Source organism: Poecilia formosa, unplaced genomic scaffold (genome assembly GCF_000485575.1).
Source record: "Poecilia formosa unplaced genomic scaffold, Poecilia_formosa-5.1.2 Scaffold18, whole genome shotgun sequence".
In the NCBI taxonomy this organism is placed as follows: domain Eukaryota; kingdom Metazoa; phylum Chordata; class Actinopteri; order Cyprinodontiformes; family Poeciliidae; genus Poecilia; species Poecilia formosa.
The window spans coordinates 3,663,535-3,676,045 of NW_006799957.1; the positions used below are offsets into that span (position 1 = coordinate 3,663,535).

The 12,511-nt window shown below is 39.0% G+C and overlaps 1 protein-coding gene across 1 annotated transcript; it reads right to left on the reverse strand.

Moving 5' to 3' along the window:
• Positions 1-138: 138 nt before the first annotated feature.
• LOC103134675 (uncharacterized) lies at positions 139-10,826 on the reverse strand. Its single transcript, XM_007547044.2, has 6 exons — positions 10,402-10,826; positions 7,029-7,252; positions 6,136-6,238; positions 5,514-5,609; positions 4,422-4,936; positions 139-1,704 (listed from the first exon to the last, which is right to left on the reverse strand). Exons 1-6 carry the CDS (start codon positions 10,441-10,443, stop codon positions 255-257), a joined length of 2,430 nt encoding a protein of 809 aa, XP_007547106.1. The 5' UTR covers positions 10,444-10,826; the 3' UTR covers positions 139-254.
• Positions 10,827-12,511: the final 1,685 nt, after the last annotated feature.

Sequence of the window (12,511 nt, forward strand, 5' to 3'; positions counted from 1 at the left end):
TTATTAATCTGAGTTTTGAAACAAACTTAAAAGAGGATGCTCAGTCCCTATCTTAGGCATTTTTTTCAGACTTTCGTTTGTATCAAATTCTCAAGTACAAGAGCAACAACACATTTTCACAANCCTACTTCAGCTGACATCCATGTTCTTGTCTAACTCTGAGAAAGACAGAACAAGCAGATTCACATAATATTATATCATTAGTTTAACATCACACACACTCAGAGGTTAAACTAAACATTGTGTCTGTGCAGTTAGACAGTGGTGACTGTCAACAAGGAGCTTGGACACAACATGTCCTCCTGGTTGTCCAACCTGGTCCCATGAGTCAGCAGCTCCTCTACGGTTGTCCAGTCATCCAACAGCTTTCTGTTCCTCAGACGACTCAGCTTCCGTTGACTCAGCTCCAGGACAGTTTTGCATCGCCCCTCAGCAAACGGTCCAACTCCCCTGCTTTCTATTAAGCCTCCGTCTCCTATAGACGCTGCTCCCCGGCTAACAGCTTCTCGTAAAGGTCCGCCTCTGGCCAGCAGCTGTTGCTGCTTTTGCTCCCGAGCCAACAGGAAGTGTTCTCTCCTCTCTGTTCGGCTCCAGTAGCGACCCAGCAGCATGTCAGTGTTGTTCTCTTCATCAGTACTCATTCCACTCCGTTCATCTGCCAGCTGATGAGCTCGATCTCTGAGCAACTGGCTCCTTGTGACTCGTGAGGTTGTGTTAGGTCTAGAGCTTGGGTTAGGTTTTGCCTGCAGACCGGAACCGGCATTGTGACTTGAGTTTGCATTTATTTGTCCATTCTTTGCCTCACATTCAGCAGAAGTTCCAACTCCTGTGTGGCCCTCCAAAGTGCTGTAGAGACCTCTACCTCCTCCACCTCCGTAGGACTGACGACTGGCCGGCTTTGGCCAGGTGTCGTTGACGTCTCCCGCCTGCAGTGGGAGGACATGACTCTGGAGGTGCTGCTGTTCTCTAGCTCTGCTCCTTTCCAGCTCCAGTTGCCTCTCTCTTTCCTTCTCCTCCTGGAGCTTTGTCTCTCTTTCCCTCTCCATCTCTCTTTCAATTTCTCTTTCCCTTTCAATCTCCTTTTCCTTTTGTAGTTGTCTCTTTTGTTCAAGTTCCCTCTCCATCTCCCTCTCTCTTTCTGCCATCGCTGGCTCAGGCATTAAGCTTCTATCTTGAGTGTGCCACCAGTCATTTTGTGTGATCTGACCACCCGAGTTGTCATAGCATCGCTCACTGGTGTTGGTGCCCCTGACGTGTCCCAAAGCAGCCGGGTGTTGTTGGGGTGATAGGGCCATGCCTGTTGGGTGGGAAGCCATCACACCAGCATCTAGCTCACCTTCCTCTGGCAGGCCTGGTGGAAGGACATTGTGTGGAGTGACACCTCCACAGTAGTGCAGAGTTGCAGCACAGTAGGAAGGTGATGCTGGGTGGCTGGCCCGGCGGCGGTATTCCTGCGGAGGCGGTCGGTGGTGTAGGGTTCTGCTCCTCCTCAGCATGCCTACTGAGCTTGAACCCTGGTGGTTGTACTGCTGCTGCATGGGTATTTGTGGTCTTCGATGGCTGGAGGGTGTGCTGCAGGTGGAGAGGACTGGGGCATTTATACGTGGGACTGCGGTGTGAGAGGGGTTGAAGAGAGCACCGCTGCTAGAGCTGTGGCGGTTCAGACAGGGTCGGTCAGCTTTATGGAACTGGACCGATGAAACCCTGGAAATAAAATTGTTCTAGTTAATTGATGCGACAACATGTGCAGCTGAAATCATGTTTCCATACACATCGTAAAAAGACATAGCCATTTCCTTAACTATCACCATCAGCACTGGATCAGAAAGAAAAAAAAACATATCAGTTGAAATTACTGACATTTGTATTTGTGAAATTAAAATTAATAAAAGGAATTTCTCTTTAGAAATGAATTTATTTTCTTTAAAATCTGAAGTTTACAGCTGAAGTTTACATACAATTTGAAACTAGATCCCGCTGGCTTTCAACTCCAGCGGGATCTAGTTTTAAATTGTATGTTTTTGTTTTGAAACTGTAAGTTTTTATTTTTTTTATTGTTATGTTGTGTTTTGATGTACAGCACTTTGTATCAGCTGTGGTTGTTTTAAAGTGCTTTACAAATAAAGTTGGTATGGTATGCACTAAGGTCTATGGCTTTAAAGCTGCAGTATGTAACTTTTTGATGAAACTATTACTATGTAGTGACAGTACAAATAATCAGTGAAAGAAACTGAGCTCCTATGCTTTCTCCCAGTTCTCCCAGTGCTAACTAGAAACAACCAATCAGAGCCAGGAGGCGAGTCTTGGTGCTGTCAATCAGACCTCCTTCTGGCTTTGATTGGTTATTTTTTGTCTGGCGTGATGCATTTTTTCAGACAATAGTAGTTCAAGGAGGTGTATGACCATTTGTATGACAGTATGTTATGAGACCGATTAACTGTCGTATACTGTCACAACACAGTGACAGTTTTATCATACACACACATATATATATATTCTTTAAAAAATTTCATACTGCAACTTTAAACAACTTGGGAAAGCTTGTTGCCTGACATTAAGTTAAAAACAAGATATCTGTGGACTTCCAAAAATCTGCATCCTCCTTTGAATTTTCAGATGCCTGAATCTGCACTATTCACCTACTCATAAAAATAATAATCAAGAATAAACCCCATGGGAATGTGCAGTCATAATACTATTCAGGAAGGATTCAGATACTTTGTGTTGTGCTGACATAGGCTGGAAGGCTGGTCAGCAAGGAAGAAGCAATTACTCCAAAAGCAACATTAAAAAAGATAGGCTTACTGTTGCACCGAGGGAGCAAAGATCTTAATATTGCCAACCATAACCTGTGCTCTGATGACACTTGAAAATTGATAAAAGTTTCACTGTTACATTTGGAGAAAAAAGCCTGAAGGCACCATCCCATTGGGTGGCACTGTTATGTTGATGGGAGGCAAATTACAAATTATATTGCATCTTGAAGAAAGAGCTTTATATGCAAATATGCAAGCAACATTTCAAGACATGAGCTAAGACATTAAATATTGGGTACAAACATGCCTTCTGACTTCACAAAGACCCTACAAGCATGCCTCTAAATTAGTTACAAAGTGATTTTAAAACAAGAAAGTTACTGTTTTGGCTTAACCTTAACCCACAAAGCCATCATGTTGATCTCTTAAAAACTCATAGAAAATGTGTGGACAGAACTCAAATGGTGTGTGCAAACAAGGGGACCTATAAACAGTTCTGTCAGGAGGAATGGGCCAAAATTCTAACGTACTGTTTTTAGAAGCTTAGGAATGGATAGTCAAAACATTTGACTCCAGTCATACAGTTCAAAAGTAATGCTACCAAATACTAAAGAAATACAGGTAAACGTCAGACTTTGACTAAAGTAATACAAAAAACTGTCTTTCATGTAATTCTGGTGTTTGGCAAATGGAAATAAATTTGAATGAGCAGAATAATTCTCAATTGACAGGGCACACATTTTTGATTAATAAAATATATTCTGCTCTATTCATTTGGAAAGCAATGCCAGTGTAAATAGACGGACTCATGAAACATTACATTTTAAATGTGCACAAGTCTTTCCGGTAGGCTCCCTAACACTTATTTAAATACTATGTTACTTTTAAACAAGGCAGCCAATTAACTAATGAATAGTAAAGGAATGTTTTGGTGGTGGACAAAATGAAGTCATGGTTTTGAACACAGGTAACTGAAGGAAAGTTCTATTTTTAAAACAAACACCAATGCGCTGCAAGGCAGGTTGTCCAAAAAATAACTACATGGATGTATGAGCACAGATTTGATATGACAGAATACACAGAGCAAATAAATGCATAAATCTAACATAGGACTACTGAAAAGTCACGATTATAAATGCTGAAAGAGGTGATGGTGATAGTAATTTATGAAAAGTGTGATGACTCATATATGAAAACTTTTGAATTGGTCAGCAGAAAAAGAAACAAAACAACTGATGGAAACATTGACAGAACCTGACTATTGATATATTTTGGGGTAAAAAGTATGAGTAATTGGTAATTGTAATTATTTACCACTAAGTAATGCTTCAGATGAAGGCAAATACAATACTAAAAACACAAGACTCATTCCTGAAGCCATTCTCACTCTAAGGCAAATTTCTATTGTGAAGTGTCATTTTATGGTTTGAAAAATGGACGCAACACTTTCTACTCTTCTGTGCTTTGTTGAACCAAATTAGAAAGCAAGTTTGACAGAACTGTCCTTTTTGTAGCACATGAGCACTGTTACCAGCCTGTCTTAGGTGTGGGGTTTCAAATGATTTCCATGTGATTCACAATTTAAAAAATAAAAAAAAATCATAGTGGATAAGACTGTAATTAAGATCAATGTTACTAATCAATGAAATATTTTTCCCAAATTACCTGAAAAGTCCACGAGGCTGGACATCCATGACTGGCCCAGCTCCATCCTCCATCCCATTTTGCAGGTGCTGACATGGGGGCTGCATCGTCAGGGCCTCTGGTATCGACTCGAGCAGCTCCCTGTGGCTCTTGGGGCAGCTGTCACGCCTCTCGCGTCTCTCGCATGGTTCACCCTGATGTTGCATCCTGGCATTGTACAGACGCATCCTCTTCTCTAAGAGCCTTTGGAAGTGCCTGAACTCACCGGTGCTAACACTGTAGAAGCCTGAATCGCTGAGCTCCGAGGAGATGAAAGACTCTGAGGACGGAGAGCCCCCACCTCCGAACCCCCCACACCCAGCAGTGGCAAAGTTCCCATGAGGATGACAGTCTTCCAGACCTCCCTCCTCTGTCTCCAGCCCTGAGAGATCACCCTGATGGAGGGAGCCATCTGTCCAGCCCAGACCACTGTCCAACTCATGGTGAAGGGGCATGTAACCCAATGGCTTCTCCAGGATGAAGTCCTCATCGTCAGTCTACAAGACAAGAGATGCTCATTCTAAAGGACAGTTCACAAACAGGCAAATCAGAAGCTAAAAATAACTGCATGTTGCATGTGTAGTTCCTCAATACAAACTGGATGAGTTTGTGGAACAATAGGATGCCAAAAACTCAGAAAGATTGTTTTGTTGTTTTAGTAAAGCAAGAAGGTCTCCAAAATCTAAGAATTACTCCAACAATCAACATGTTTAGACATGTTTAGACTCCTTGTGTTGTCTAATCTCCAGCCTATAAATTCTTGCAAATTTCTTTGTTCTAGTTTTAAAGAAATTATATTTAAAATTTCTTAAAGTACCAGTTCATTGTTGTCACACAGTTACAAATGAGCAGGGCAGTTGTTGAAGGTTTTAATTGCATCTCACACTCCAAAGCAGTGGAATCAGTTCTCAGGGGCCATGTTTTAATTCTTCCCCTAATTCAACACACCTGAATCAAATGGTAGTTCAACAGCAGGATTCTGGAGAACTTTATGACATGCTGTGATATTGGTTTTGGAATAGAATGGAGACTGTGAGTAGAAAATGTCACTAAAAAAGGTAAGATTGCAGATACCTGGCTGTGGCAGGTTGTTGGTTCATCTAAGTCAGGATTGCAACATCCCATCAGGCAATTCTTCCTTTTTTGTCGACGTCTGGCGAGTTCGAGATCCTAAAGAATTTATGCAGTGGAAAATTGGAAATAATTAATGGAATAAACATAAAGAGTACTTTTCTAGGCTTATTTGACTACGTAACACTTTCATACATTATTTCTAAAAACCTCTTCAAGAAATATTTAATCAGAATTCTCTTTTTCTATGAAAACATTGAGTAAAAAAGCTAATAGCCAATATAAAATTGTAGCTTGAAGTCCAGCAAACCGTGGTGGTATAAGGTATTGATTCAAATGACCTGTACATATGCATACCACGCTTTGTTTCTTTTTTTTGTGTGTGTGTGAATAGGTTTTAAGACCACGTCTTTCCTCCACTCACCAGTCATGTGTTACTGTGTTTTGGTCTAATAAATAAAATCCCAGTTATACACACCAACATTTGTGATACTTTTGCAAGGTGCTGTAGAAGATTTCCAACATTGCTTTGATTTCTTTTTATTTTATCCAAGCTGATAAAATGCAGCATATATTCACATCAATGTTTATTTCTTGGAGCTTTTTTTTTTATTGTTCACCTCACCTGATGGTTGATTTCCACAGTGTCCCGTGGTGAGCTAGACATATAGCTGTACCGTCCTCCATCACAGTGATCTTGTGGCAGAGACAGATGGCCATAATAATGTCTGAGAAAAAACAAGATGAACAATTTAGCAGCTTCTGAGACAATTATGTATGTCTTATGAAAGCTGTGGTTAAAGCCTATAAAACGAATCCCAAAACAATCAAACAGTCCTAAATAAATTTAAATGCCAGAGCTTCTGCAATCACAGGATAATAGAGACTAATCTGCTCTGAGTGTTTACGTGTGATTTACATAACTAGTACCCAAATATTTTGCAAAAACTTCAAATATCTTATTGGATATCTTAAAGTGATTGGTGGTTGTCATTCAGTGAAATAAAGTCATTTAAAGCATAATAAATAAGTCATAATTTAACAGCTCTTTATAGAAATGTTTTACTAACATGCAGGCCATTAATTCATTACATATGTTGTGTAGGCCTGTCACAATAATACACAATAATTCATAAATCATTTGATTGCATGATAAATTAAAATAAGCTCAATAACTTCCATTGGTATAAATTATCTCTTTTTTTCCTCTATTTCTACCAAAAACTGGATGATAAAAGTTTTCAGTTTGGTGCTTTGGTGTCAACAAACCTTTATTTTGAAGGACAATTTTATTTACAAAGACTTCAAAATTAATTGTATTTGTTGTTTTATTTATTTAGTCTTCCAGTTCCAGTGTTAAATGTTCATTAGAATTTAAAGTTCACTGATCTTTTAGAATGTGATCTGGCATTATTGTTTTTTGGCATTACCATTATATTACTTAAAAATAGTTTCAAAACAGCAATATTATCGTTTATCACGATAATTTCTGGAGCAATTTATCACAGGCCTGCATACCTGTCTGGGTAGGAGGGGCTAGATGTGTTAATTCCTGCCCCCCTCATTGGAAGAGGTAGGTTGAGGTGCTGCAGGTTGAGCGGCAGGGGTTCCCAGGATCCCCTGTCTCCCTCATTGCCCCGCCTCCTCTGGCCCTTGATTTGCAAGGTGATGGGGCGCTGACTCGCAGCAATAATCCTCAAAGCATCCCGCTGGCTTAGGTGTGCTAGACTCCGCCCACTCATCTGAGTCAAGTGAACAAACACAGATAGGATATTATGGTGGAATGTACATGGCCTTTCCTGGAGGATGATATTATCATTTTTGCTTCAACCAGGGATACACATGAATTAAACTCCAATTGTCACTCTTTTTTTATGATAAATTTGCTATGGATTTATCATAAAACATGAGTTTTAATCTCTGCAACATTTAACTTTAGCAGAATCAGAAGTCACATCATCAAAACGATAGTCATCAGTTATTTGAATGCATGAGGTTGACTGGGTTAGGAAATGTATTTGGCATGTCGTTTTTATGCCCTCATATTATGTCACTAAATAAATCAATAACTTTTCTTTAAAGTTTTCCACAGGAGCACTTTTTTCTCAGTGTCTGACAAACGAACAACATTTGCTCTGCTCTGCTCTATTTCCTCTTCATATGAGTTATTTAAATTACACATCTGCCACATGTCTGCCTTTACCTTGAAATGACTTTTCACTAACTACCCACTAAGCAATAGCCCTGAGGCCAAATATAGATTTCATTAAGACATCAGTTGAAGTTAAACTTATGCAATCCTGATTTAGATTCATATATGTATTTTAGACTGAAGCTGTCTGGTTTAAAAGAAAACTAAAAATTAAAAGGATAAAAACGAAATGTCTGGAAATCATGGAAAAATATTAGGAAGCATGAACTGGAACTTAAAGAATCTAATTTGACTAAATTTCAATCAGTAATCTCATCTTTTTTTCATTGGCAAGCTCAAAAACTAAATTAAACTCCACATTTACAGTGTGGGGTATATATGAGGATAACAAAAATAATATCAGAGGACTGTAAAAAAACTGAATGTTGAAAATTAAGTGAATGAAAACCAATAAACATTTCTTCAATAAAAACAGCAGTGATTGGAATCTTAACTCAGTTTTTCTCTTTTTGAGCTTCCAGTTCAGCAAGCAGAGATTTATGTAACAAAACTAACAGATCTTCATGCCAAGATATCCTGCACAGCGCGCCAGTCTTTGTTTTAAGAAACATTTTTAAATATAATTACATAACTAAATGCTAATTTGGAGGCTCAGACAGGAATAGTTGACAAGTACAGAAGCCAGAATGTAATGCTTTCTACTCTCATGCAGGTTGATTGTAAATCTGGAGGTTTAGAGTCCTTGTCAAATGGCATTTTGACTAAAAATCTGGAGGTTTTTAGTCAAAAAACTCCAGATTTTTTTGATAATTGTTTGTGTTCAAACCATTATCTTAATGGTTTGAACACAATACATGTTGTAAACTGGCAAATGGCGTTTTGATTAAAAATCTGGATTTTTTTTTTTTTCAAAATCTCTTTCTCTTTCTTACCGTTTATTCAGTGTCACATGCTTTAAAGCACTTTGAAATGCCTTGCTGCTGAAATGTGCTGTACAAATAAAATTTGATTGATTGATTGTTTTGAATAACATATTGAGTAAACTTGAGGGAGTCATGACTAATCACATGAGTAAAACTATTCAACACAAAGACAGTGCTGCAAAAATAATAGTTGCCCCTACTTTGAGGGGTCAAACTCTGGAAGGTTTGACCCCTCAAACAGTGATTCTGAAAAAAGATGGGAAAAGAAAAAAAATATATAAGTGACCTACAATACTTAGAGAATCAGTTTAGGCCAGAAAATGTACAGCCAGTTGCCTCAGTAAAGGAACAGTAAGATCTTACCTGTAGTTGAATTATAGAATGTGCTAAAGCTATGCTACAATATCTTTGATAGCACCACCTAAGTGAGTGCCAACACATCCATATATGGCATTGCTTTTGGTACATTTTGCTGCCAAAGCCAATTAAAATTGTTGCTGCTGTATGCAATATTTGTCTATAACATTTTGAGAATGTTATAGGTAAAATACCCTGCATTTCTGCAATCAGTTTGTTCTAGACTCAAAGATGAAGGCAGAATAAATCCGATAACTGCACATTGCACATCACAGTTCTGTGTGTGTGAATCAAGTAAAGGAATCAAGTAAAGGTCAGAATCAAGTAAAGGAAAATATGAGATGATTCTTGCATTTTTTTTTCAAAAAAGGACAAAAAACTCTGAGAAACTGCACAGATGCTTAATCCTCCATTTATCTTCCAAACATTTTTGACTTCTGTGTGTTGTCTTCACACAGTGTAAATACTAATCTTGGCAGTTCCCATTGAAATTATGTGAACTTGGACTTCATAACAAATTTATCCCAGGAACAACTGCTATGAACAGAGTGGGGAATACAGCTTAGCTAATGACCAGATGCTGCTCAGTGGCATCATGGGAATCACTGAGGAATTATTCCAGTTCGGTCATGGATTGTGGGAATCCAGCATCCATCGACGCCTCTGTGCATTTTTTTGGAATGCAAGCTGCCATTTTGAAGGCAGCGTTCATTCCATCATCCTTTTTTTACTATTATCTTAATGGTTTGAACGCAATACATGTTGCAAACTGGCAAAATCATAAGACACAACTGGGCAGCAAGATTCTGCTTCTCTCTGACAGATGGTTGGATTAGGGACACCTGGGCAGCCACACCATGTTCATCAAACATGACAAATATGAGTATGTCTCTGTAGGTCTGCAGTGAGGTGTGTTACTTCTGAAAAGCGGCATAACCCTTATTCTGCTTGCTACATATCAGTGCATGCAGCTCAAAAGCCATCGAATTAGACGCATGAACAGCATTGTTAACTCCAGTGCATCAGAACCATGAGTCACCCTCCGCTACATTCAGCTACACACAGACACACACACACGCGTACACGCACACACACAACATGCATACAGCGTGAGCAAAGGAGCACAAAATGGCACCTGTATGTAAAGACGGCGGATGGCAGCAGGATGAGTGGGATTCTTTTGAAGGTGCCAGTGACACAAATGAGACAAAATCTAACATAACTTTGTAAAGAAATGGCATGAACAACTTAACATTGTGTTTAATTGTCTCACATTCAAATGCAAAATCCTGCAGAAATCCCAATGCCTACTTTGAGTCTCATTAAATACACACATACTGACACATCCACAAGCAAAAAGCACAAGCACTGGTGACTCCATTTTATCTAATTCAAATGAGAGCTAATTAAAAATACACAGCAGGATTTCTAGCAGTCAGACAGTTTTTTAATGGCTTACCGTTTGGTCACCCATCCATGGTCCAGAGAGCCAACAGCCCATCTCCACAGCAACAGAAGGCAGCTGCCGAGGGTTTTGGTAAAATCAGCTTCTCTGCTGGTTCCCTTCAGCAGATCGCCTCTTCTGCCTCCTCCTCTTCCTCCGCCTTGCAATCTCTCTCTTTCTTTCTTTTATTCTCTCTCTCTCTCTCTAATCACAGTGCCTTTTCCCCTCAGCTTTTATCCTCAGCTTCTGTTTCCCCACACTTTCATTCAAGCAGGACCTCTTGTTTTCCATCTGTTTCTTCAACATCTCTTGCCACATCTCCTTCAAAAACTGCTTGAAATTTCAACATTCTGCACACAAACAGAGGCACGACATGCATGCATGGCAGCGCTGCAGTCATAAAAAAAATATGCGCAGGCTGACAGTGCGTTCAGAGATGGAGAGGGAAACACACAGCCAGGATGCTGTCTGATTGGTGTCCTTTAAAGAGTCATCAGCCAATCACATGCACTGTTCTCCTTGTGGAGGTTTTCCTCTGTGTCTGAAACTCCTCAGCAAAGCTTCATGCAAGAGGCAGCCTCCACTGCAGTGATACACTCGGCAGCAGGGGAAACACGCTATCAAACTATCCATCTTCTAGCTGCTCAGCTAGGATCTCCCCCTAGCAGATGCATGCTGGGAGATGGAGTGAAGGCATTGTGGCTCTTTCTTGCGTATCGGAATCAACCCGAAAGATGTTCTACTTTGACAAGTTTATTAATCTGAGTTTTGAAACAAACTTAAAAGAGGATGCTCAGTCCCTATCTTAGGCATTTTTTTCAGACTTTCGTTTGTATCAAATTCTCAAGTACAAGAGCAACAACACATTTTCACAAGTCACAAAGGACAGCACAAATGAAATAAAAAAAAATAAACCTATACTGGTTGTAGTAGTGTGCACACTCTTTTTTCTTTTCTTTTTTTTTTTTTTTTGCTCTAGTGGCCTTTTTTAACAGGAAAGTGAGTTTCCTGTTAAACTCACTTTAACAGGAAACTCACTTTAACAGGAAACTCACTTTTGTTAGTCAAAATGCTTTTGACTAACAAAGCATTCTGGCTTTGTTAGTCAAAAATTTGGATTTATCTTCTGTTGATTTAGACTTGCACTCATTATGAAGCTGAAAAAATACATTCTGTTTTTATGGTCAGCATTCTGATAGACCACTGAAGGTTTGGGGCCAAAACTGTCAGGTGTTCTGTTCTTGATTAAAGAAACTCATTTAATATCTTGGGAGGAAATTTGTGGATGAACACAAATTAATAAAATATTCCATATTTTCACATCACGTCATCTGATATTTCTTCCCTACCAGGTAGCGACTGTGTCAGCTTTTCTTGTACTATCCACAACATTCTTCCCTTTTTAACTTTTTCCAATTCATCCTTACATTGGACTTCACTCACTTGCTCCTCTTGATTTCCAAGGTATTCAACATTCAATACTGCCTGGCTACTTTCTCTCTTGACAGTGTTTCAGTAGACATGTCTAGTCAAAATCTAGGCCTAACTACACCTAAGAGAATGTTATAAGTGTGTGAATTGATGTTCACAGATGCTCTCCACCCATTATATAGAAGCTTGAGCATCACTGCAAAACAAAAACAAAAATTAGCTCTCTAAATATTGGTTCATGGACAGAAAACTCTAAATTTTCTTATTTTCTTATTTTTATTTGAAAAACAAAATTCAAACTAAGAATCATTTTCCTTTCAATCTCATGTTATGCATTGCTTTATGTTGGATACATAAAATCCCATTAAAATGTGATACTTTTCTCTGCTGAAGAACAGTGTCACAATGTTTCATTGCGGGGATGGTGTATTCTTTGCAATTTGTAAGGGCACCTTTTCCCACATATGCAGAAAGGATCCACTGCAGGGATTGTGTCAAACTGCAAGCATTTGTTATGTCTTTCTTTGAAAAACCAATTACTCATTGACCATTTTAGAAATAGGGAAGATTTGACCATTATTTAACTTTTTTAATTGAATAATTAAAGATTTTATTTGCAGAAAAAATGAAGCCCAAATTCTTTCCTACTAATTTATGATTATGTTCTACTCTGTGTGAGCCAATGAAATAGAAT